At 41.7% G+C, this 27,388-nt stretch overlaps 1 protein-coding gene across 1 annotated transcript; it reads left to right on the top strand.

The window, feature by feature from the left end:
* Positions 1-1,250: 1,250 nt before the first annotated feature.
* Positions 1,251-27,369, top strand: esamb (endothelial cell adhesion molecule b). Its single transcript, XM_047035496.1, has 8 exons — positions 1,251-1,359; positions 1,577-1,719; positions 20,110-20,255; positions 21,152-21,353; positions 21,781-21,936; positions 24,610-24,732; positions 24,822-24,951; positions 25,346-27,369. The coding sequence occupies exons 2-8, from the start codon at positions 1,665-1,667 to the stop codon at positions 25,818-25,820; spliced, it is 1,287 nt and encodes a 428-aa protein (XP_046891452.1). The 5' UTR covers positions 1,251-1,359; positions 1,577-1,664; the 3' UTR covers positions 25,821-27,369.
* The last annotated feature ends 19 nt before the right edge of the window (positions 27,370-27,388 follow it).

Below are 27,388 nucleotides of genomic sequence, written 5' to 3'. Positions count from 1 at the left end.
CATTCTTCAGGAAGGTAATGGATATCCAAGAACAGAAGATACCAAGAATATAGGGAGTAGGCTACAGGCTGCATCCTTATTTGGGGATTGTGAGTAAAACTATGGCAGACTGCGGATAGGTGATTCTAATACTGGAGTATTCCAATGGATCAAATACAATTATTATTGTTCTGATGCACTAATGTATAATCTTGTGGAGATGTATTTGAAAGAGGCAGAACCCAACTATACAGGGAACACTTGTCTAAATGTAACCAGAAAATATCAAGGTCTAGGGCTTAGAAAATGTCCACTGTGCAGTTTGAGATTAGTGCTTTTTGCCATACCCAAAATAAATAATTTACATCAGCCATCGGCATCAAGTTTCCTTGATATGTTGGTTTGCTCTCATGTCTGGACATAGTATAGAGATGGTCGAAGGATATTTGCAATGCGGAAATGTATCTTCGATAACACTGACACATGTAATACAAATATCCAGATGAACCCTGGGTTTAGTGTAACTAGCCATATATGGTTGATGCACTAATTTTAGCTGGTGAACTGAAAATCCTCTATGACCTCAAAATTCCCTAAAATTGGCTGACAATGTTAAAATGAGGGAGATGCTGCACCCAAAATATGAGAGACATGAAAAATTCAGAGGGCTGCCAGTCAATTATTAACTATTGCTCCTATAAACCTGGTAGGAACATCTGCTATGATGATGTTGTGGGAATGAGATATGTGATCGGTCATGCTTTCTGTGTGTGAACTCACTGTTGTCAAGGTGGGATCGGGTCAGATCAGACAGAAAACATGTTGAATTTAATATTGTATAATAAATCCATGACATGCCACTACTAAAACAACACATGGGCCCGCAGACATAAATATTTCACCTGACAACCCATTTGAGTTGAGACAGCAGGACTTCAGACTTACATTACAACTTAAAAGCCTGGCTCCTGCCCCCTTACAACGTTGACTAATGCGTCTCTTGGGGGACTTCTATGTCAAATGTTTTCTGTTCAATGTCAAATAACTATTCTTTTCTTCATAAAAATGCAGTGCATTTAAATAATCAACTATTGATGTCAATTTATGTTATAAATCCTATAAAATACATTAATTCAAGAGTCTGCATGGTAGAGAGGTTCTGATATACGGCTCCAGGGGGGAAATGGAGCGGAGGTCGGCACCTGTATGGAAAAAGGATTAGGGGGCGTTCCCGGCGCGCGCAGGTGCCAGCTATACATGGACGGCTGAAATCCTGGGAACTAGAATAGTTAACTGTTCTAACCTATGAGCGCGTTGTCAGACGGGCAGAAAAATGCAGGAGAGAGCAAAACTGGAGAGATGAGATGTATGAGTGCCATGGTGAGACAGTGAACTATTTCTCGTGGTTTAGTGTTCGACAATGCTTATAGAAGTGCACCCTTGCCAGTTCTCTGCAATGTCATCTATTGTTTGCGCACCGGACGGGAAAAGGGAAATTATTCATAACCGTTAACTTGAGCTATTTTTCTTCAACACGCTTTCTTTGTTATATGGCTTAAATTAACATTGTCTAAAAAGAAGAACACTTACTTCAAAGGACAACGCTCCACGGAAGCTTACTTGCGAGTAAGTTTCACATCTGAGGGGACTTACCTTGCACCGGAACAGACGGTTAATGTTGGGAGATGGAGATATCATGGAGAGCTCGTGCCCTGTTGATGTTGTTATGGGTAGTCCAAGGTAAGATATTTAAGCCACAAATACTTTTGTGATATTGATTGAAGTATTTTTTTGTATATTTATTATGGTGAGTAAAATTCTTTGCTTGGCAAATGGTCATCACGTACAAAAGTTTTACGCATCCAAAGAAAGACGTTTTTTTATGTAATAAATAAATGAGACTAAATAACTAGAATATTGGCTAGTTAGCATAACCAGTGACGTCACACCTGTGCATTAACTGTACATGCACTGCTTTTTCTAATATTTTGTATAAACCTGCTTTTATTTCTTTGGAGGCGTGTTTGAAAAGGAAAAGCCTACAAAATAGGATACCCTTTCCTATTTTCTTCAAGGTATTGTTTTTTTTGTGTGTACTTCAGGCTAAATGATCCATTTGACAAGTTGCATCTTTCATTGTACTCAGATGGACCCAAGACAGGTGCCCAAGACATTATATTTATCAACAGCGTGAAATGTGCTGGTGTGAAATTGGTAAAGCCCACTTTGTCACTATCAAACTTAAATCTAGACTATACCTCGTTATCTAATTTGCTGTTGGCATCCTTGAAACCTATAACAACCGCAGGAAGACATATAGTACGCTGGCCATTAAACCAATAATGGCTTTGTGAGTCATATGCACGGACGCCGTGATGGGGGGAAGATTAGGACGATTCTAAGGACTCTGGTCAGACAGGGGGTCCAACAGAACCCCACACTTTCCTGTATGATTTTGATTTTGGGGCCGGGAGTAGGCCTACATTACATCAGGGGGCTCAGAAACCCTAGCGGCGCCCCTGGTCTTAACTGTTGGGCATGTGTTTGGTTGTAATCAGCCACTCGATGACACTTACAAATGTTTAGTTGAATTAAGAGTCAACTCATATACACAATAAAGGACTGATTGAGAAAAGCTATGTCCATCGACGTCACTTATCTTTCAGGCAGCAGAAATCAGAATAAGTTGTTTTGTAGTCACTGACTGGCTGCAGCTTTTTAACAAGGAACTGGCAAGCAGGCTTTGCGCTGATGAGATTAAAACATATGGTGACTCCTGGTTTGACTGGAATTAACATGGTCAACATAAAATGTGTTTGATGTGTCTTTATTGATGTGGTTTATTAATCCCTCTCCTGGAGAATGATAGTATGGATCAGGAGAATAGCCGTAGTTTACAATTTTGTGGACCCCGTAGGTAAGTCTATGTGTTTGAAAAACTTGAGATATTTATGTTAAGGGACAGGCTTTGATGTCATGTCAGTGCGATCACTGTGTGTCAGGGGTTAGCTCCAAGGCCGGATTAACCAACAGGCCAACTGGGCACTTGCCCAGGGGCATATGACATCTGAGGGGAAGTGGACAACGTCAACTAAAATGTTATATCACGTTATGAACGCAGTCCTTTCCTTAATGTGAGCACTTTATTGCAACTCGTTCGATCAAAGTATTATGCTAAATCGGGTCAAAAACAGTGTTTGTGTAGTCTAGCAGCAGCCTGCACAAATGCTGCTTGCGGCTTGCCAGCTCTACGCCGATGACACTGCGAGCGAGAGTCACGTCACTTGAAGTTCTGCGGCTGCAGAAGAGTGTTCTATGGGGAGAAGCAGTGTAGCAAGATAGCCTTATATAGTATAGAAGTGTAGGCTATATAATCTTGATGATACCGACTTTGAGCCTTGTTGCCCAGGGCACAGAAAATTGTTAATGCGGTGGTTAGCTCTGTTTCACTCTTGAAATGACAGGTTTCTGGTGGTGTGGGAATTATTCTATAGCTCCCATCCGAAGCATAGGGGACCATGGTAACGCAAACCTTTTGTTAGACAGCTGACAGGATGAGAAAAGGCAGTTGGGTAGTCAGTCTGGCCAGTCGCAGAGATGTCTCAGAAGATATGATATTGAAAGTGCTGTGTCTTAGGCCCTGTTAATATTATAAACTAATCCCATAGTCTGTGACTGTTTCAGCTCCCCTTAGCTTTATAATAAATTGAGTTTTACAAGATAACATGAATAAAAAGCACCTGATAATAGTCAAAATAGGCGCAGCCTAACAAGCAGATTATTTCAGCGGAGGTGGATGAAGTCTCTGCATAGGGTCGCCCATTCCTCTCAGCGTAAATCATTAGCGAGACTAATGCCTAGCTAGCATGGTCAATTATATGTGCCCCCCACATAGAACCTAGAATGTACCAATCCCACAGAGTCAATATTTCACCTAATTAACGGCTACAGCTTGCCTTGGACTAACAGACTGTCGTTAATCAAAAGGCAACTTGCCTGGAACTAATGGCTAACACGTTACTGTGAGTTGTTTAACTAGATGGAGTTAGAGCAGGCTCTATTCTTGAAAATCCTCCACAGTCTTTACTGTGCAGACTGCTGTATGTAATTTCATCTCTACAACAGAGAGTGCAATGTGTACGTGTAGAAAAAGATCTGTAGCTACCATCTGCCAATACTAATGTGCCAGAATTTCAAATTTCCTTATTTGAATGAGCAGCGAGACACATAGTTTGTTTTCAGTCCGTCAATCTGTAATCAAGACTTTCTTAAATTCATCTGTGTACGTGTAGAAAAAGATCTGTAGCTACCATCTGCCAATACTAATGTGCCAGAATTTCAAGTTTCCTTATTTGAATGAGCAGCGAGACACATAGTTTGTTTTCAGTCCGTCAATCTGTAATCAAGACTTTCTTAAATTCATCTGCGAGTGTGCCACTCAAGGAGGGACTTAAACCGAATGTGTCTGACAGCCGGTGCAGTGAAGCAAAACACCCCAGACTGACTTACTGGCTGCTGTTAAGGTGCAGCCACAGCGACGGCTTGTCATTATTCCCTCCCCTCCACTCCCTCCATCCAGGTCCTGTCCTCATGTGACTAATGATGCCTGAGAGGGCAGACCTGCTCAGGCTCGGGTCGCCACGGAGATGAGTCTGTCGGGGCGCTTTGCAGAGAACTCATCATCCCACCATTATCCCACTCTGCCAATTAGCGAGTCAACCTGCCTCAGCCTTACTAGAATCCCTATTCGGTGATTTTTGTGTGTCTGCTGTTTTAGTATCCTTTTTTTTTTTTTTATGTTTGGAATGTCCTTCTTGCTGTTCTAACTTTCTGTTTCTAAATGTCTGCACTGTACTTCTGACCTTTGGTAACATGCAAAGGAGACTGCCTGTTTGCAAAGCAGTGATCAGAGCTCTGGAGTCTACAGCTCATAAATCATGAATCTCACAGAGAGCAGTCTGCCATTTACACCCAGGCGTGGGTGAGGACTGTGGTGATTTAGGCCAGGTGCATCATGGGAAATAGCACACACTAATGAGGTACAATCCCCCCTCTAAATGAGGCCTTTGCCCTGATAGACACCAGAACGTGGGTGTCAGAGATCATACAAGCACCATACGCCCCAGTGGAACACAACTAACCGACAACAACTGGATGAATGACAGATGACGTCTGAATCCTGTTGTATACCACTTCATTTAACATTTAGATATATGGTAAATCATTCAATTTTTTGTAATTTATCACAATGTGTTTGAGCCTCTTCATAGGTGAGTACGAGCACAGTTGTTGAGTTACATTATATAGATGGTAATGAATCCCTGTTACATCTTCTCTTCAGCCATATCCTGACACACACATAGCAGCATTTTAAACACTTTTGCAAAGGACTTTTGTGTTTAGATATGATGCAATATTGGGGATGGTCAGGTGTAATTGTTAAGAGATGGGCTATCGTGTGAGTTTTTGGTGGGTGATATTGGCCAAGATGGGTTTGTAAACTAAGTGTTTTTGGAGATTGGTTAGTTTTGTAATGGTGGATGATAGGCCTGGGGAGCAAGGCTTGATGGTATTTTTGCTGTGGTGGTAAAAGGACAGGTGATGAATCCCCTGGAAAAGAGGGGGGAGATGGATGGTTGTGTCTGTGAGGAGATGGGAGATCAGTATTCATTGAGGAGTGAGGGCACCCTTTTATCCCCTTGTTGTCTCCATGCGTCTGGGCCAGGTGGTTCAAGGTGTTGTTCTGAGCGACCGGGTGGGGTTACTTGGTGTTAAAGGCTTCAGGTCTGGTTATATGAGGCTAAGAACCATCCCTGCTGTCTCTATGGGATTCACCTCAAAGCTTAAGTGTACACTTACCACTCTAAAGCTGATATCTTAATTGTTTGGATACTCTTAATTTTCAGACAATTTCATGATGATATGGTCCTTATCAAAATACTATATGTAACTTATATGCTTAGATAACTCATAGCCGTCTTATACAGCAACAGGCCAGATGTCATGAGAGAAAAACCTACTGTAGCTGGACCCTGCGGGAGTCATTTTACCTCTAACATCAATCTACTCCAGTATCAAACGCTACTCTGTGCTGTCCCTTCGGTAGTAAGGCAATTGCCTTTAGAATTAATGCTCCAGGGTGGTGGCAGATACCGCTTAATATAGAAACAGTCAACCAACCAAGAAGGAGAGAATGTACTACAGTGTATTCTACAGATGTGTCACGTCTTTCCAACCCAACACTTCTTCCAATTGACTGAGGATTCAAACCAGGGAAGGTACTATAATGATTTTACCTCAAATCAATTGACCAATCTACCTTTCACTCAAAGCTATTCATTGGTGAACCACGGTTTCAGTTTACGTCTTGAGAAAGAAGGCTTATTTCCTAGTTGGATCGAGGTCTACAAAAGATGCCGTACGGAAATCAATGTCATTTGAACAAGAACATGTAAAGATCAGGGAATTGCAACTCAGGCTCTGATCTCGTATTCATGAAAGATTGATTTGAAAGCAGCCGCGTCGTCACTATTTCATTTGTAGTAGGTATTCTGGATAAAATGTATTTACATGTTCAACATTTCATTGAATATATAAACAAAGACACTCAGATCAAGATCACATACAGTAGGCTACATATGTCTGTTTGGTGTGCAAGGAGGATGACAGGGACCTTTCTATTATGGACTGTTATAATGGGTGGTTATTATCCTTAAATTACATATGACCCTTTTTGTAGTCTATACCAGTCTCCACTAAGCCAATGTTGCCACTTTCCACTAATATTTTTCTGTCGTAATGAGGTAATGACACTAGAAATGTTGTGAAATTGGGTCTAGGTTATATACCAGCAGGTCATAAGCCTAATACATGGTCATTGCATTAGAGGCTCTCAGTCAGGGGGGAACAGTGTCGTTTCTATTTCAGACCCTGAGGTTGGCTGCCTCTCTAAATTGATCTAGTCTCAGTAAAGTGCACAGGACAGACCAGGAGAAACCTGCTCCAAGCTGATAAGACCAGTAACCCTAACTACTTTAAAGGCATGGCACAGACTCCATCTTATATTATTCCCATTTCAGTTAGTAAATGTAGGTGAAGTAATAATATGCACTCAGACATGGGCTGTAATGTTTGAAGTTCAGTCAAGAAATATAGGCAGGAGTGAAACAGCTTTTTTTTCTTGAACATTCTCAAACTATTTTTTTGTTTGATATTGCTGCTACTGATAAAAAAAGACGTGTTTGTTAGTAGTGGACATCAAGTTGAGTAAAATACTATTTAGTTTTGTTGTGAATGGATTGCTGTGTGGCCAGGCTTAATGCCATCCATGTACATCCATCCATGTTTACACTTTAAAAAAAAATCTGTGTTCACCACAGGAATGGTCCATTCATGAAAACAGACATTAGACATTGGCATTGTCAAAGTTGGGTTGCCAAAAGCTAATTTGGGGGTTGAGTGGGTTCAGATCCATACAGAGGGAATCTGCGGTGTGTAAAATAAAGCATAAAGTGTTTTTGGAAATGGATTTACTGGCTGGGAATGTCTCTGGTCAGTGAAGCCTGACATTGAAAGACAAGGCTCTGTGTCAGACTCAGTGGTATTTTCAAGCAGGCAGGTTCAGGACCCAGTAGACATGAACCCATGCATCTGAATTTATATCAGTAATATTTCAGCAAAGGAGTATTCGTAGCCAGTGCCTGTATGGTCTTCCACAGTGACAGGAAGCCTTTGTTCAGTTTGTTTTATGTGAAAAAAGCTGAAAAGGAATCATGACAGAGTTCTTTAAAAGTAGAGATCAGTGCACAAATTTAAATCTACCCATCAGTGCAGTCATGTGCACAGTTATATTCATATCCCTTGTGTGATGACTGAATTAGCTTCCTAGGCAGGCCACAGACAAGGACATATAATTTTTAAGGATGTTAGTGTTTCATTGGGGGGAAGCCAAGGAATATAATTTTTTTACATCAGCGATTTTTTAAGGTCAGAAGTACATGTATAATCATAACTACGGGAAAAGGAAAAGTACATAGTACATGCGAGAAACTAAATTAATAACTGCCTTTGGTTCTCTATTAAGTCTTTATGCTATGTTTACTTTTTATTGGTGCAGTTTATCCACAATCCAAGAATGCGAGCAGCAATGTTAATGTCAGTCAAAGTCAAAGACAGGATGTCAGTATTGAAAGGAAATGGAGTTTGATTTGAGCCTTGAAAATTCTTTATTCGAGCAGGTAATATCCACCTGGCATGTGCCGTCACTCTGTGTGTCCAACACTCTTCCGCTTGGGGAATTCAACTTTGACGGGAAAATAAATTCCTAATTTCTGTTTTATTTTCACTCCTGGGCTACCCATCCACAGTCCATTCTCCATTGCCTCTCCCTGTCCCATTACTATCCTTCCAAATCCCAATATCTCGGCATGGCCAGATATTGTGCTCTTTCTGAAACTATTTTCAGGATTGACAATTGTATATCTCCTAATACACATTTAAAAAAGGTTTCTCTTTGAGCATTAGCATCACCCAGTTTTGCTATCATATTTGTTAGGCTATATAGTAAGTCCACCAGGCCATGTAGAGTAGCAGAGATCATGGCACTTTACATTCTTCAATATCTCATAATGGTTCAGTAAATATCACGGCTCAATGCACCAACAACCCTGTGTGGCTTACCTGCCATCATTAAACATTTATACAGCTCACTTTATCTTATCCATGCTTTTGAAATACAGATTGCTATGCAATTTTCAATATTTAAGAATTGTAAGACAATTATTGTTGTCTTTTTTTTTACTGATGTGTTAATCTATTGATTAATCGGAGTAATATTCTGATAAAAGGAGTTTTGACCAACTATTGTGTTGGCATAATGGTCTAGGTCAAAAAAGGTTAACTTTTGAGTAGCTTCTGTTGAGGTTATCAACATCACAATGTATTTAGACTTCTATTAATAAAAATACCTCTTCCACACTCTTAGATGGTCTTAGAAAGAGGTATGAATCTCGTACACCAGAATTGATCCCACTTCCGAGAAAAGGTTTTTCTTTGAAGTGCGATTGGCCTCAAGCCAGAGTGCAACAGACAACTTTAATTACATTAGGAGGTGCCACAATGTCCAACATAAGTGGTGTATTCACAATATGATGTTTGATTTGAACTTTTATATTGAAGTTGATAGAGTTAAACTGACTTAAGAAAATTAAGACTTAAAGCTATTGGGGATTTCATAGAGGGAACCTATTAATATGGGTACAAATATTTTGTAATAGTAAGTAAAGAAGTGTATACACCCTCCTCTCTCCTTCACAAACAGAAAGGTCCTGAGGCAATAGTGTCAAAAATGAAAGCACGGTGGCCAGATTAAATGGTGTGACCCCCACCACCAACCCCACCGCCAACCCCACCCCCAACCCCACCCCATGCGACTGGGATTCTGTGCGTCCCCAGGTCCCTCCCTCCTAAAGCCAGCTTGGACTGATAATAAGATTAGAATGTGGAGAGACAGCTTAGCGAACCTGGCCGAAGAAACATCAGCTATGCTCCATCAACAGGAGTGCCATGGAAACGGAGCTTGGTGGAGAGAGGGGCGTGGCCTGGCCTGGCCGACCTGAGACTGCTAACACACAACGTAAAACAGAGAACAGTTGTGTAAAATGATTTTATATTGTGTATACTGATGAAAGTGAGAAAGAGAAAGAGAGGGGGTGTTACCAAACACACACACACTTAAAAGCGTGCACACAAAGACTCACGCTAAGCCCACTCAGTGCTAAGCTTGTGCACCACACACACACACGCTGAACTTTCCTCCCCCAAGGGACATGCGAGTGGCCTTATGACAGTGGCACCATCCAAACTAATCAATGCTCCGTTGATCTGTGTGTGAATTAAAGACTTAACCCCCTCACTGCCAACTGTCACGGAGATAGAGGCATAAACTGACATAAATGGAACAACAACACAAGGAGATAATTAATGAAGACTGTTTACTGTAAATAAGTACACTTACAGAACAGTCTAAACCCAACTCCAGAGACCGGAGTGTTCTTGATAATGGTAGCTGGTCGATATTCTGTCAAGTCAAGTCCTATTTATTTATAAAGCACATTCAAAAACAGCCGATGCCGACCAAAGTGCTGTACAAAATCATCAAATAGGGCAAAACAACCATAAATAAGAACAACAGACAAACATCACAATTACAGTAAGCACGAGTGACCCTAAACTGACTCGAAAGCCAAAGATTAAACAATATGTTTTAAATCGAGACTTAAATGTCTCGGTGGTGGGGGATGACCTGATAAAAATTGGCAGTTTATTCCACAGAGTAGGGGCTACAACTGAAAAGGCACGATCACCTTTCGTTTGCGTGTCTTTTGGTGTTGGTGTTTTGGCAGCTCTCTTGATGTGTGCTCTGGCCTTAGCTTTCATCTGCCCACCAGCTCAGTCTGAGATCAGGGATAACATACAGGATGGTATCTCCCAGCGGTGTTGAGCTGATGACCTGGAAAACTGTCTTACCGACCCCGGGCCCTGATTGACAGACTAGTAAAAAAAAAAAACATCCTTCTAATGTCAATATTAGTGTGTCTTGCAGGTTGAGATGGAAGCATGCAAGATCTATTTTGGAAATAACACAAGATGTACAGAACTGCAGACAGCTAGATTTAGCATGGCAGCTTTCACAGTGGTTGGTCCTGTCAACAACTACAAGAAACAGCTTCTCGTATTTTTTTTTTTACAGCGCAGTGAAATATAGCATTTATTTTATCTATTTTTTGTGTGCAAGGAATGTTGAACAAAGTTCTGGTTGAATAAAAACGACATATGTTTATGGTAATGTAGCACACCTCAGCATGCATACTGTCTGAATAATTCTTTTTAAATGTTATGTAGCTGAGGACGGCTGCACCTCTTGACGTTGCTGTGTTTTATCGCCAATTCTCCGCTGACTCAGCTTCTGCCGATGCAACGCTGCTGTTGATCGATTAAACCACTCGGAGATTTGACAGTGTTTTTCAGTCTCCAAGTTTCATATCTCATAGATTTGCATCGCCCACCTGCTGCTGCTGCCATCTTCAGCAGTTTTATAAAAAAATAAAAAATAAAACAGGAGCCAAAAATACAACTGGTTCTTCTTTTTTTTGACTGCTAGGGGTTCTGTAAAGTACAATGTTCTGTTGGCGTCAAAGTTTGAGAAGATCAATCACAAGTAGCCATATTATGCAAAGAGAGAGAGAGGAAAGAGGAACCCTGCTATTGCTAATGAAACACACCATTTTATGGAAGCCAAAGAGGATTATTACGGTAAGAAACCTGAATAATCTCACTCTTGTCTGTCACTATGACACAGAAGCCCAACAAGGTCAGTCTGAAGGAGGCTGCCTTCATCTAATCTCACCATCAGCAATCCTATACTCATGCTGCTGCTGCCTGTTTACCGGTTTGCCCTGTCTTGAGGCTGAAAGCCTGTCTCTGTTAATCACTTGTAGCAGGGTGTGGGAACCATTGAATCCTTTTACTCTGTGGCGTAATCCATGAGTATACCCCATTTCATGTCACCACACTTACACCCCCTCTAATGTTGTTAAAAAAAGGGCTTTTGGGGATTATTTTTAGAGCGTCCGTTATTTACCATCCAAGGTTCAGCGATGGACTTTGTCCAGTGTGAAATTAGTTTTATCAAACACCAAGTGAGGGATTAGTTTGACGAGATGGAGAGCTGCACTGGAAATTATGATACTTGGATGTTAACTGAAGAAAAATCTATTAAATGATTTTTTTACTTGTAATAAGTCTGTAATACAAATCTGACTGTGGAACAAGTAAAAATGTTTTTGTTAAATCAATTCTGAAAAAAGATGTGATATTTAGGCCTTTCAAGATCAATAAAGCAGATTAGTACCTGAAAAGTACATGATATGTAAAAAAAAGCTTGTTTAATCTGAGATTCAACTCAAAACAAGATCTTTTTTTATCAAGACACTTCACTTACCAAGATATTCAAGATGCAGTGTGTATAAAATAACGTACCTATATCTCACTGAAATGTTACTTGTTAGGTAATTGTGCCGTATTTGAAGTGTAATGAGATATTTAGACTAGAAACTAGAATTTTTGGGCAGTGTATAGAAATATACACTATAACACTGTTTCATCTCTCAGCTCCCTAAAAGGAGTAGAGCAGCAGCAGTGCTGGAGCTATAAACCAACCAGGGCTCAGGTGGCGACTTGACTGACTGAAGATATCCTCTGGTCTCCAGGCTCTTTCAGTGGCAAAGCTCCACGCATCTCAATGGGTTTTGGACTACATGTGATTGTGTGTGTGTGTGTGGACTGGATCTGAGTGCTTAATCTTTTGGCTGGTCACTCTCTGTCTCCGAAGGGGCCACCTGAGCCCAGAGGCTTGGTCAGATGTTCCAGCAGGCTCCCAGCTGCATGGATTGTGCTCTAGGCACAGCACAAGCTGCCTTTCATCTAGAGACCAATAAATCACTCATGCACTTTCTCACCGTTCAAAACACTCCCATAGCACTCCCAACCACATAGTCAAGTCATTCTACACACATCCCCTTACAAACTCTCTGTCTGTTCAACATGCCGGTCAATGCTCTGGAACAGAATGAGAATGACATCATTATTTATGATTGTAACTCCTTCAGACACCCACCACTCCAGTTCTCCATGCTGGTTGATTCCCCATGTCCCGTATGCACTATTGTTCAGTCAGAAATGCTGCTAACCGGAGAATATTCTCAATGTCACATTCATTTTTGTCTGATTTTATAATTTTGTAACGTCAATGTAGACAATCCTCCCTGCAGCACAGTGTTAATTTTTAATGATCTCATTTCCGAGAAGGCATGGAACCGTGGGTTCCTGGGTAGTGAATTCATGTCCTCGCAAAAAACTGGAACAGTCTAATCTGTGCGAAGTGCCAAGATCAAGCGTCCTTCTGCAAGGAATGGATCCTTGTTGTTTTCTTAAACTGGAGGTTTACTGTTTTGGATTTATATGGCATTAGGTCAGAGGATATTCCTGAGCCTCAATATAATGTGTGTTGTTGATGGTGATTACTAACCACCATGCCAGTCATATGGATTAGGATTTGTACAATACCAGTGTAGGTAGTACACCAATGAGATTTCTGTGTTTTGATTATTGGCAAAGATTCAGTTCCATCTTGAGTCCAGCCTTAGCAGCCTCTTCTCTCTGTCACTGTCAGGCTGGTTCCCCTCTCTGTCAGGCTGGCTCCTCCTCAGCCGAACACATGACAGATCTGGGAGATGAAACCACCACCCCTTGCCCTCCTGCCACACTAATGGCTTTTAAATATCTTCTTCAAAGCCCAAGATAGTGTTGGGGCGGAATGGTGGTTAGCTGCTGTTGTGGTGTGATACTGCAGACCTATTTAAGTCCAACGCTTCCCTTTCATTCCCTGCCACCAGTTCCTGCCACAAGGGCCTGGGGCAGTGTGGGCTGAGGCATCGGATGATGGACAGCGAGCCTGATGAGGCCAGTGACACCCGTCAAAATCCTACACGAGAGAGAGCAGGGTGACCCAACCTCCCTCCTCTTTCCTCATTCACTAACTAGAAGAGTTTCGTTTTTGTAAGGTTTTGAAGTGAACCTGTTTTTACACGGTTTTGACCTGTGACACACGGACACACACACACATGGACACACTCACACACACACACACTGACACATCAGCTTACTAACACACCAGCACACACACAAGCATCCACGCACACAAACACGAGCACTCACACACACACACAACGTGCGGCTTGCTGTTATTGTAAGTTACTGTAAGACTTACAATAAGGGGGCTTGCTTGCCTTAGTGTGCTGTGTGCATTAACACTGCATCAAAACGCTTTGTGCCTGGCTTATGATCAAAGCTCCCACGCATCCATTCTCTTCATGATCAGAAAGGCATGCAGCTCTTCTTCCTCTCTATTTTTCCTTCTAATGTTCCTCAGCTTGGGGGGTAGCTGATGATAAATGCACTCCCTAGAAGTCACCGCTCTAACGACAGTATGACATTTGGAAGACGCAGACATGCCGAACCGTGCCACAGTCAGAGCATAAATATTCATGTCAACAAGCGTGTGTGGTGGAGTCACGAGAAAGAGTGAGGCAGTGGGTAGAGATTGCAGTCAGAGGTCAGATGTTGATGGGAAGCACTGGATCATAGTTCAAATAAGGAGCTGCATGACTGTTCTCCTCACAGCCTTGTGGATGAAACCACCATGAGAGCAGAACACAACACCGCCTCTAGAATCACACACATAATGAGTTCCATCACTGTCTGGCCCTATGGGTGGTCATTACGGAGACCCACTTCCTGGATACCGTCGTTCCCCTAATCACAGTCTATACTCAAGCCCTGCGATCTGTTCGGCAGTTTGCTCAGAATTCCTAAAGCCAAGTGGGCCACGGCTGTCGTCTGTCACAGTGATCAATGGTGATGAATATTAACAGTTGTATCTCGATCGTGTCGCTAACTATGATGTAACGCTCTTGGATTAATGGTCGGTCTACCGTGCCAGCTAAAAGGAGAAACTGAGGGGAAGCTCCTTGTTAAGTTGATTGGGAACCTAACCCCTAACACTCTCTGGCTCTATCTCACTCTCTCTCTCTCTATGGCTCTCCCTCTCTCTCTCATGGTGAGCTTCCTTAAGGTGTCATTCCAGATCCATCCATCTGTGCATGTGTGGGGGAAGGACACTAGCCGTTGAGATTGATAAAGGGGAGAAAGTGTACCTTTGCCAAATTTCTAAAAGAGAAGCCAGAGTCAGAAGGCTTGTTTCTGTTGCTTAGTATGGAAACAGTTTGTGCAGCATAGGGGATGAGATATTTATAAATCCTTTATTTTATTTTGGCCTTTGGCCAAATACTTTGCACTATTGAAATCTCAGAGATTTTAGGATCTCCATTAAGTATAGTGTGAAGCTGAGGCTATACCTCTGATATTGTTTATATCAAAATGATGGGAGTTTTACGTAATGGTAGGCTTTCATACCTTCCACATTGACTTGAATCGTTTGAATGTGAGTCACCAAACTCTCTAGGTGACAAAACAGAAAGATAGCCTAGTAATCCCGAAATCAGCTACGACGCCTGGAAGTTTTTTCTCCCATAAAGTGCACTTCCTTCGGTACAAGGAGATTCATAAATAATGTGATTTAGTTACATCTCTTGTGTGTGCTCAATTTGTGTCTGACTGTATGAACTGTATGTGTGTGTATTCATGCACATTTGTGTGTGTGAACGTGCTTTTGTGTATAAGAGAGAAAGAGAGAGAAAGGAGAGAGAGAGAGACAGAGAGAAAGAGAGAGAAAGAGAGAGAGAGAGAGAGAGAGAGAGAGAGAGAGAGAGAGAGAGAGAGAGAGAGAGAGAGAGAGAGAGAGAGAGAGAGAGAGAGAGAGAGAGAGAGAGAGAAGGAGTGGTGTGTAGGAGTTTTAGCCCATGTGTGCATGCCGAATCAATTTGAACACAATCAAAACTTAAGAAGGATTAAAGCTCCTGTGATGAGATAGCACCCTCAAAATGGCTTAAAATAGCTGCAGAGATTACGCTAATGTAATCCAATTTAAAGGAGCCTCCTCCAAATATTTATTATTTAAACTCCATCTGTTTGAAGGCCCCGAGGGTCAGTCCAATATGCAGTGTTTTACAGAGACGGGGTATCTTATTGTAGAACGTCCCTTTTTCTTGCTTGTGTACCGCCTTAAATAGACTCCTGATATTCCATACATTATTGCATACCTCGTATTCTGAGTCAGTCATATCTACCTCTGAAAAATTGAGAGTTGAGCAGCTGTGAAGGACGTCAATGGACTGCCTTCTTAACGAGGCGTGACTTTTTTCTGTTACTCTGGAATGCGACGGCAGTAGGCTAGTAAGACTTGCATGATGCCTGCCAATCACACACCTGTCTGTCCTTTCCCATCAAAGCCTTTTTAACCAGGAATGTATTGCTTCTTTCTCTAGATTAGAGCCTCATTTGGAGACAGGAGAGCCTGCTCAGCGTAGATAGGGATGGAGAGACCGAGTGAGAGAGAAAGAGAGAGAGAAAGTGGCAGAGAGCAAACTAGATTCTTAGCTCTACCTAATGATAAAGACTGTAGTGAAAAGAGAATTGAGGCTACACTGGAAGATAGGGTGACACGTTAATGAGAGTTGGGCTATCTTCAGCCACTCTTTCAGATTGCTGAATTGGTGTTCTCCTGTACGGGTCAACTGAACAGTACAAAGGAGTGGTTCTGTGTGAGATGACTGGATATCTCACCTCAAACATTAGTTTTAGCAATAGCTAGTTCATTTTTGTCTAAAAATAATTAGCGTTTCACAATGATTTGTGCCTCTTGGCTATTTCTTCTAAATATATACTTCCCCCTACTGGATGACTTCATATACTACATCTGAAACAGTGACCCTCCTAATTGAGCTCCAGCATGCATGGCATCGTGTACTTTGTATTTTTTTCCAGAACTATGTTTCTCTCACAACTCTACAGCCCACACCACTAAAGACTGTCACCGACTTGTAACAGGGTAGTCACCAGCATCAGACATTTAGCATGTTTGAATAAACATGTGCAAGAAGAAAAATGACTGAACACAGACTGCAGCATGTTCAGTTTTCCATCCTTACGGGGGTCATATTTCATGGGTTTAGTGGCTTGGATTTAGATGGATTTGATACAGACATCCACACCTTCCAATGTGTCTCTGTCTTCGAAGCCACATACGACCCAGATGGAGACAGCCAGGGATTAGGGCAGATTTTCCTTCATTTGATGAACAATTCACTGACACAGATACTGAGGATAAACCTGGACCAAGAACCACAAGAATAGTCATGGGACTGTTTAGTGTTATGAGGGGTTATCAGTCACACATATTGGGTTCCTCTCATGACGTTTGTTTTATGTATTTAAACTAACATATAATACCTTTGGTTTGTATAATCACAGTTGTATTTCATTGGATGGGTGGAAAGCCAGGTAGAACAGTCTCCCTTTCGCCTTCTCATCATTTGCTGCATAAAAACTAGGTTCTCATCTTTATTGGCACAGATTGACAGTCTAATCCCTGTAATCTGTGATCAGTGATGATTACACTGATGACACCCAAGACTGATTCTGGTTTGATTTTAAATGAATATCATGTTCAATGTTCAAATCTGAGGAACGTCTGTCAAATTGTCAAACATTTATCAGTTGGTTATCAATTGGATTAATGTGCCTTCCAAAATTAGACTTGGGTGGATATTATATAGCCTACGTGAAGAATGTGAGCTCTTTGTTAGCATATGACTCATTTCATTCATTTAGCAGATGCTTTTATCCAAAGTGACTGTTTCAATTATGAAGCTATAATTTCTTTATCAAGTAATGCACAGTCGTCGGATTCAAAGTAAGTACAATAGTTTAATGCTTGCCAGCAAGGAGTCAAATCTGATCGCAATACAAAGTTGTCTGAGTCTCAAGTCTTCATGTAAGACCATTTAAACATATTGGTGGTCCCCTCCCCTGCATCAGCTGTCAAGGTGATCAATCCCAGAGGTATCGCACGCGTGCACGTTTGTGCGTCCTTAGCAGTGGAAACTTACAGAGTTCCTGACACTAGGCTTGACCAGATGGTTTACTTAGTCCAGATAAGGTAAAACATACTGTATTTATGTCATCTCTAGTAAGATAATGGTCAGCCGAGGTAAGTTTGATTACGTAAGCCTAGTGTCTTCTTTAGTTGATGTGGGGAGGGGTTCCTCTGCTGACAAGGAATGCCAGCACCAGTATTATTCAGTATTAAACCTTACATTCTTAATTTCTCCGACAGTGGCTTACAGGGGTTGAAAACCCCAACCTCTTGATATGCGTTTAAATGATTCTCCACTGAGTCATACCTATCACCAGTCCATGTAGACTCTTGTCTAAGTGACAGAAAAGACTGGCAGGTTCCACAGTGTCCTGCATTACATCATTGCAGTGCTCTGCTAGGACGTTTTGTGAAGCGAGGGTCACAATTGGAAGATTGAGCCAGGGATTGTTAAGGGATTAGTCTGCAGGACTTAAATGTTGTGACACCACGGTAGTGGGCTTGCTAGGGGGTCAAAGTATCCCATGGGTAATAAGAAAGCATAGAGCAACTGCAAATTTAAGCCCAAAAAACAAGATGCCAGGGCTTGACGTCACATTGACACCCAGTCGCACTCTCTCTCTCTCTCTCTCTCTCTCTCTCTCTCTCTCTCTCTCTCTCTCTCTCTCTCTCTCTCTCTCTCTCTCTCTCTCTCTCTCTCTCTCTCTCTCTCTCTCTCTCTCTCTATGTCTCTGTCTCTCTATCCCTCTTTCCCTGTCTCTATCCCTCTCTCTCTCTTTCTCTATGTCTCTCTCTCACACACAAACTCTCTCTCTCTCTCTCTCTTATCTCTCCCGGTTTCTCTCTCTTTCTCTCTGTCTTTCTTTCTCTCTCTTACACACACACACACACACACTCTCTCTCCCTCTCATCTCTCCCAGTCTCTCTGTCTCTCTCTCTCACGCACACTCTCTCTCTCTCACGCACACTGTCTCTCTCTTATCTCTCTCACTCACTCTCTCCCACTCTCTCTGTCATCTATAATTCTCCCAGCTGAACAGAGTTTAATTCTAAAAAGAAGGAAAGCATGTCTGCAGTGGAGCTGTGGAAGCTCTGGATGTGGAACAGTCTCAGCAAACTGAATCTTGATCAAACTATCTACTTGAATTTGTGTGTTTTTGAATACTGGGGGTTAGGACCCTACCCCTCTTGGAAGGTGTTAGTGTTTTAGCGGTTCAGGGATTGAGAGCCTTGCGTTGGTGCGTTTATATCCGTCCGGAGCCAGGTCGTTCTCATTGAGTGTGTCTGTCGACTTGGCTCCAAGCTGGCGGATCTCGAGGACTCCGGCTGCTGGGATCAGCTGATCCACCTCCAGCTGACCAGCTCAGGGGACTGGCCACCCTGTGAGTTATCCTGCCTCTGATGACCTCCTACCCTGCTCTCCTTCCTCTCCCCTGCTTGTCTCTCATCATGGTCCAAGACATCCACTCCTTCACCTTTGTTTCTGATGCTATGTGCTGTACCACAACCATCCTTATCTTTAGGATGATATGTGTACCTCATTTTTTCCCCAGTTTTATTGTTCTTGCTATAGATTTATGTTGTGTTTTGTATTCAGGGAAGGATTTAAACACAAGGTAAATATATCATTACATGGCAGTTAGGATTCTGAGTGTGTTTTTAGTATATGTTTTTTTATTCCCCCAGACCCTAATTACATCTAATGCTTGAGATTAGCACGTGTTTCCCGTTCGTCCTATCAACTCAAATGCTTGATCTTGTCTTATTAGCCATGCTTGTCTGAAAGTGGTGGGTTTGAATTGTGATTATGATGCCTTTTCAAACTAGACGACAGTTGGAGACAACCGCAAAAAAAAATTATGCATAAGCCCCACAAAAGTTGTGGGCTCCACAATCTTTTATCTATTATTCAAGGGTTAATTTTCTCTAATTGGATGATTTGTAATGTGCCTTCTATTCCTCATGCCAGTTGGTCTTTGCATGTTCGACTGTATTTACATGGTTATCCGATTACCACAGCATATGTGTAGGATTATTATAGTGGCATGGATACAGTAACTGCTCACACAGGAGACTAAGTAAGGAAAACAATATCAAGATGATCAAGTAAGGGACAGTGGGATGTTTCCAAGGCTTCCGTTCATGGGCACTTTGACGAGTGATGATCCTGTATTTCAAACTGTAATGTTGGGCATTGCGACATGAATGAGCAGGGGGTGAGGGTAATGGTGATGCTTCAGAATCAAAATCAGAAAGGGGTTTTAATCACCATGAAAGTTTGCATAGACAAGGAATTTACTTTGGCAGGAAGGTGCATACATTAAACAGATAGTAATCTTAAAATTTAAAAACATGGTTTAACTACACTAAAGGTACAAAGTCTAACGAATACTAAGTAGATTAATAGTTAAAAGACAATATATACATAATAAAATATCAAGTAGCCATAAATTCAGGAGTCAGTGTGACGGTGTTTGTGTTATCTTTTTTTTCTCCTGCTGTGGTAACTGCTCCAGGTGACTCGCAGCGGGTGGAGATCCCCAGGAGAGACATGGAGGTGGTGAAGGGCCAGATGGCTGTGTTGCAGGCCTGGTACAGCCCCAACTCTGACATCCATAAGAACACAGTCATCTGGAACTTCATGGCCAACGAGTCCAAACAAGTGAGTGAGTTAAGGGGTTCAGACTTTAAGACGTTGACTGCTTTGAATTTCCTCATTTGTCTTGAAAAGTATTAGCTGAGACAGATAGATAAACAATAAATAAATGATAAGTAGAGTTGCTGATTTCATTCTAATAGGTTTGTGAGACAATTGAACAGCAGCCTATCAATTCATTTAGCCTAATGCCATGTTACAAGGACACTAAAGAGCTTTCCGAATCATCCAGATGAGATTCCATAGTTTGATAAGTCAAAGTTCACCTGCTTTACTTTCATGTTAGAGTTCAGATTTTCTACGGCATCTTGAATGTCCTCAAAACGAGGTAGTATTTAGTATGAATGGGTGCTGGTGATCTACCAAGATTAGGATTATTTCCACCACCTTTTATCGTGTGAGTCAGTTGAAGATACAAATGCACAGCCATGAATTACATGGCACTAATGGTGACCCAGCGAATGTGGTGCATGTGTGTCCTGTAGGTTAAAAACCTGCACATGTGTGTCTACATGCTCTTTGCAGTGATTACGATAATCTCAGTAGTTTCACTGTCTGCTGCCGCATAAGCTTATCTCAAACAGAAAATCTGAAAAAAATCTAACTCGACCATCTGCACATATATATAAGGATTATCTTTATGAAGGACGTTGACTTCTCATAGGCTTTAACTGAGTAGCCTGGGAAACTGTGCTGGACTAAACATTTCATCTCGATGAGTACTGGGTATTGGACGAAAGAATGCTGCAACTTTTGTCATCTTCCCTAAAAACCTTTCTCAGTATTACAGAAATTCTGTGCATCCACATTATGGCTGCCAATACTTGTATAATCACAATTACCTAAATTGTTTCAGTGTGTTATATCATATCAAGCAATGTTTTTCCTCCTGTGCCTGACAGATCATCTCCTACACCCCAAACTTTATCAACGATGGAAGCCCAGAGTTCAGGAAGCGTGTGGGCTTCAGTGTGTCCATGCCCTCTGCTAACCTCTCTATCTTCATCAACAACACCCTGGAGTTGGATTCAGGGCGCTACTTCTGTAACGTCATCATCCCTGGTTCTCCAGGCCTCACCGGGGAACTGCGCCTTAATGTCAAAGGTAGCAGATCATTCAGGATGCCAGTGCGAGCTGAAGCACTGTACCAGCAACATTACCCTATTATGAACAACGTACAGACTAGGCAGCCTGTTTTCTGTCATGATTTTCTCATTTCTGTACATGGCAAGCACTTTGGAAATGAAACTGATCTCCACAGTTGACATGTACTGTATAGTACTGTCTAGCCATTACAGCATATCCCACAGCCACAGCAGATGGTCACAGACCCATGGCACCTATCACCTTGTATAGTCATCCATTCTAGGAAACAATATATAGTTATCAAATGGATTGAATCATCCTTTGGAAGGTCAATTGAAGGTCAATAGTACTACAAGATGTATTGCTACGTGCTTTCATTTATCTCTTGTGTTTCTGTCTTGATCTGGCTCTTTAATCTATCTGCCTATCTTTCACTCCCGCTCAGTCCCTCCCTCGCCTCCAGAGTGCACTCTGACAGGAAACCCTGTGCTGAACGGAAACGTGACTCTAAGCTGTAAGTCCAGCTCTGGCAAACCTGTGCCTCAGTACAAGTGGACCAAGGCAGCCCCAGTGTCCGAGGTCTACTTTTCCCCTATGCAGAGTGAGTATTAGGGTTATGGGTCAACAATCACTATGGTCAATGAAGGTCCTTTCATGAATTTCCATTGCTTTATGGGCAAAGCGATAGTACTTACCACACGGTTTGTGCTACGCTGTATGAATTCTATCAAACAAGAAGTGGAATTGCAGAGACTCATCTTTTTCCCTGGTGATGAAGTCATTTTTTAATGTGTTCCTTTTGCATTGCTGGATGCCTCAGGAGTTATAAAGACACAGCCATGCATCGTCTGGACAGATCACATTAAGGGGTGTTCAATCATGCCAGGCCCTTTGAAATGTCGACATATTTATCACTAAATCTGTCAAAGACCCAGACAACATGAGCAAATTGCACTGCATACACGTTAGAAACAATTTACCTAAAATAAAATACCTATTTTGTTTCCAGCTCTTTGTTCCAGTCAATAGATAATATGCTTTGTGTTTCGTAGCTGTTCTGAGAAATACATGATTCTCTTGTGAAAACGCCAGCTGTCTCTGAATAATGGAGCTTAGGCTGACTAACCGTATATTGGAACAGTTTCCTTTTCTTCATCGCTTTATAGAGGTTTTACACCCTTTTTTCTAATCTGTTTTCCCAATAATGTATATTTTCCATTGGTTTCAATATGTACACTCATACAGACCCAGAGGCATGCTTGCTTGCTTGCTTGCATTGTTTGCACATTCTTTCATTCATTCATTCACTCACTCACTCACTCGCATGTCTCAGTCACATATACATGAATGGTCCCTACAAAGGGACAGAATTTCAAATGTTTCAGAATCAAAGCATTCCATCAATGTGCATTACCCCCCTTCTCACCCTTTCTTTCCACCACTGTCTCCTCCTGCATGATCTAGAATGGAAGTCCTGCCCCCAGCCCTTGATTGTTCTTGGGTTCATGGGTAAGGGTCTCACTCATCCACTCCACACTAACATCCTCCTGCAGCCCTTCACAGCTCTTCCCTAGCCAGCAGTAATCCTCTGTCACATAGAGCTTCACCTCAATGTCACACTGCAACCCCAACTAGAATTCCTACCTTTTAGCTGTGTTTTTTCCCAAGCTATATACAGTACCAGTCAAAAGTTTGGACTGGTACTATATATTTATTTTCATAACATAACATAGATGACCTTATGCTCTCAGTGTGCTGTATCTATGGTTAAATATACATTCCGTGACCAGGCAAGCTAGTAACAAAGTTTTTGCAGTGACTTTGTCTCTATGGCGATGTGACCTCGTGGCCATCTGGCTGAGAGAAATATTTGTAACTACTGTGTCAACATCCTCTTGACATGGCTATTAAGTACACGGCAATGTGCAAAGTACATGACAAAACGTCATGGTAATCCCGATTGCAATAAAAAAAATGCAAATACAACTCAAAAAGTGGTTTCTGCAGAGTAACATCAGAATAGTTGCAGTGATTGAGGAGAATGTCTTGTTGTGAAGTGAGAGTAGTTCATATACAAAGAAAGAAGAAGAAATATATGCATGTGTATCCAAATATGTTTACATGATTCGGAATATGTATGTAAATAAGTTACAGCTGTTCAAAATAGCATTTTTTTTTGTATAAAGTGAAGGATTTATGTATATTATCTTGCTCTACAGTTTCCATAGTCTACTTCTTTGATGAATTGCACTGTATTAACGCTGATAATACCCACCTTCTAAGTAAAGGTCACATAAAGAGACTTAACAGGTCACCTCATGGTGGGATTCTGATTGCTGTTTAAGGTTAAACATAAGCCAAGTGAGGGTTCGCTGATGCTGCTAATCTGTCCCACTCAGGTCCAGTTTCCGTCACCTTGTTTTCAACCTTGTGATTAAACCATCAATGACAGGACATCAGAGTGATGTCACAGATGGCAGTAGGTGTGTCACCTGGAACACACAGAAATATCCAGAAATGGGGCTTTAACTTGTGTCAATTCATGACGCTTTTGATGCAGGGTTCATTACTTTGTATTTCCTGTAAATGTACTTATTTCCAAGTTCCAAGTAAACATAACTGATTTCCTGAATGAGTTCCCATTTCAAGTACGAGAGCCTACGGTAGAATCTGCCCTAGACAGATTTGGTTTACTGTGAAATGGAAACCATGAGTTGTCATCATGGAGGACCTTTTGTTGTGACAATGCAGCCCTGACCATCCCTGTCCTGTAGCAGATGGTACGGGAGGATGTTATCAAACAGCATTTCTCTCCCATTACTAGGGAACAGCTGTTTGTGAGAATGTCGGTGGACACTTTAAACGCTAGTCTCCTCCCTCAAAATGAAAGCAGCTGACATCATAGTGTGAATACTACTAGTCTTTCCTGCATTAGGAATAGAAGCCTGAATATAACAACTCTTCTATTATTTCCTGATATTTTTACTAAGATGTATGATGATGGGGGATGGACAAAACATACAAACCCTCCCAGCAAAGTTGACCTGACAGCCTTCCACAACATCACTCTCTCCAGGATCATATTGTGTTGATGGCATTTTAATGTATGTTTACAGTGTGTGTTATTTAGAGTAGAGTACATTACCGTTGGTAGTGCGTCTAGCTGTATGTGATCAGCTAACAGAACAATCTGTGTGTGTTTTTTTTATTTGTCACAACCTACTTTAGCAGGCCATCATCCTGAATAGTGTGCTGTGCGGTGCTTTCCTTCCAGATGAGAGACAAGGCACCCTGAGGCTGAGCAATCTGACAAAAGGCATGTCAGGGAAGTATGTGTGTCGAGCCAGCAACACCGCCGGAGCAGACAGCTGCTCCATCAACCTGGAGGTCTTTACCTGTACGTACTGTTTGGCACACCGCAATCCAACTGCTCCTGATCCTCGTTGTCCTGGCTGAACCGTCCTTCTTATTTTCCCCGGCCCACAGCTTCCAACGCCGGGGTGATCGCAGCCACCGCCTTGGGGTCCATAGTTGGCCTGGTAGCCATTGTGCTCTTCCTCATCTTCATATCGAGAAGGAGGGGAGACACAGAAGAGGAGATTGCCAATGAAATTAAGTGAGATTTTTTTATGTTCGCCACCTTGTCGGTATAGACTGTATGTATGGAAGCAAATCAATGACATAATATTGAAAACTTATTATTAAAAAAAAATATCAAATTGTTCAAATTTGCACGAAAAAAAATCTGATCCCAAAAATTTACTATTTATTACCAAAAATTGTTTCACCTAAAAAATGTTCACCTAAAATATTTGGGCCTAAAATGTGTCGGCCTAAAAAATCAATTTCAATACTAAGTATTTCATGCCTTTTTAAAATTCTAATTATTTAATTTTACCGTTTAAATAATTAACCGTATTAATTACGGTATTTACATTTAGTAATTTTTTTCAGTATGCGGTTGTTGTCTTGTCTTTTTCATCGTTTGGCTTTCTGTCTGTCCGTGGCAGGGAGGATGCTCCAGCACCCAAGCGCGTATCCTGGGCAAAGAGCGGGACAGGATCAGATAACATCTCCAAGAACGGCACACTGTCCTCCATAGCAACGAGTCCCCAACCACGAGATCAGCCCAGTTTTCACTACCCATACCCTTCCGCACCTGCCTCGGACACAGGCTCCTTGCTCAATGCCTACCGGCTGCGACCTGGCGAGCCCAACCCCTTACAGGGCCTCCCGGGTTACAACATCGGTGGCACCCCTCCACACAGGAACCACAGGAGCCTCCGACCGCCCAGCACTAATGGAGTCCCTCCCCAGGCCCCCCACAGCCTCATGCTCAACACCCCCAGCAGGACCGAGGGGGCCCAGCCCCAGGTGCCACATCCTCTCACGATGCTGGCTAGCATCAGCTCCTCCACCCTGACACGTATGGGGGCTGTGCCCATCATGGTTCCAGCTCAGAGCCAGGCTGGGTCCCTGGTTTAGCTGACGTTACTGTTTCCTTTGTGAAATATTAAGAACTAACTTACTGAAAAACTATTACCATATGGAGAAAAGGGGACTTTGTAGGTGAAAAACTTTATCCATTGTTGTACTTTGACAAAGTTGAAGGTGCTCAGTATGTTGTATAGCTGACACAGCATACAATTGTTATTTATATTTGGTAACTGTATTTTGTTTAATTTTTTATAAGCAAAAAGAAAATGATAAATTAATTTTATGTACAATTTGAAGTTAAAAACGTTATTGAATTAGTACTGTATGTTTAACAGTGATATGATCTCTCTACTGATACATATGTAAATGGTCAACCTTAATGAATGTTGCTTTTGTTTGCAGATACATTTGAAGTCATGTCATATTAGATACATACACAGTAAGAGATCCTCAAAAGAGGTTTTACTTTTTCCATTATCGACACGTGCTAAAATCTACAGTCCACCAGATTTTTGCCACATAATGAGATTACCTGGCCATTACCTGGAAGTTTTCCTTAGACCAGCTAGCCTACCTTTCAGTAACACTGAACTTGATGTGCCCTACAACCCAGGTATTTTATCTAATGTTAAGGATAAACTTTGACATTGACTGATACATGTTTGAGACAATTGAAGTATATTTTAGGTAATTCAATGGTGAGGTGGTTTTATCACATTCATGTAAACTGAGAGCGTATCAATATAATTCCTGGTTGGTAGTTAATGTACACTCATCTGCCACTTTACTAGGTACCACTTCTAGTTAACGCAAACATCTATACAGCCAATCATGTGGCTGCAACTCAATCCATTCAAGCATGTGAACATGGTCAAGAGGGTCCGCTGAAGTTCAAACCAAGCATCAGAATGGGGTAGAAAGGTGATTTAAGTGGTGTTGAACGTGGGGCATGGATGTTGGTGCCAGACGGACTGGTTTCAGAATTTCAGAAACTGCAATCTTCTCTAGGATTTACAGAAAATGATCCAAAAGGGAGAAACTGTCCAGAGAGCGTCAGTTTCCTGGGCTGAAATGCCTTGTTGATGGGCAAGGAGAATGGGTAGAATGGTTGGAACCGATAAAAAGGCAACAGTAACTCAAATACCCACTCTTTACATCTGAGGTATGCAGATGAGCATCTCTGAATGGAAACAAATTCAAAAACTTTGAACCTTGAAGGATATGGATTACAGCAGCAGAAGACTACACCAGTGGCCTCTACTCAATTTGGATCACACAGGTCACTAAAACTGGACCAACATTGAAAAATGTTGCCTGGTCGGATGAGTCTCAATTTTTTCTGCAACATTCAGATGGTAAGGTTAGAATTTGGTGTAAACATGAAAGTATGGATTCATAGGACTCATTTGGGTTAGGGTTCTAACCCTATTGTTTAAACGCCAGAGAATTGTTGTGAATTTAGGTAATTCTATAGACAATGGGGGTTCCAACCCTGTACAAGCAAGGAGTACCTAATAGTGGCTAGTGAGAGTATATTTCATTTATAACTGCTTGGTGTAATGTTAATGTTGACTGGCTTTGAGATTTTAGTTTTTCCATCATGGCGTCATTACTTT

This window comes from Hypomesus transpacificus, chromosome 15, assembly GCF_021917145.1.
Source record: "Hypomesus transpacificus isolate Combined female chromosome 15, fHypTra1, whole genome shotgun sequence".
In the NCBI taxonomy this organism is placed as follows: domain Eukaryota; kingdom Metazoa; phylum Chordata; class Actinopteri; order Osmeriformes; family Osmeridae; genus Hypomesus; species Hypomesus transpacificus.
The sequence above is the reverse complement of the archived record's forward strand: the minus strand, read 5'-3'. Positions and strand labels throughout refer to the sequence as shown.

Excerpts from the sequence above, each read along its gene's own strand:
- esamb (XM_047035496.1), top strand. The coding sequence starts at position 1,665 with ATGGAGATATCATGGAGAGCTCGTGCCCTGTTGATGTTGTTATGGGTA. Across the intron at positions 20,256-21,151 it reads TGGCCAACGAGTCCAAACAA|ATCATCTCCTACACCCCAAA; the intron begins GTGAGTGAGTTA and ends TGTGCCTGACAG. Across the intron at positions 24,733-24,821 it reads CAACCTGGAGGTCTTTACCT|CTTCCAACGCCGGGGTGATC; the intron begins GTACGTACTGTT and ends CCCGGCCCACAG.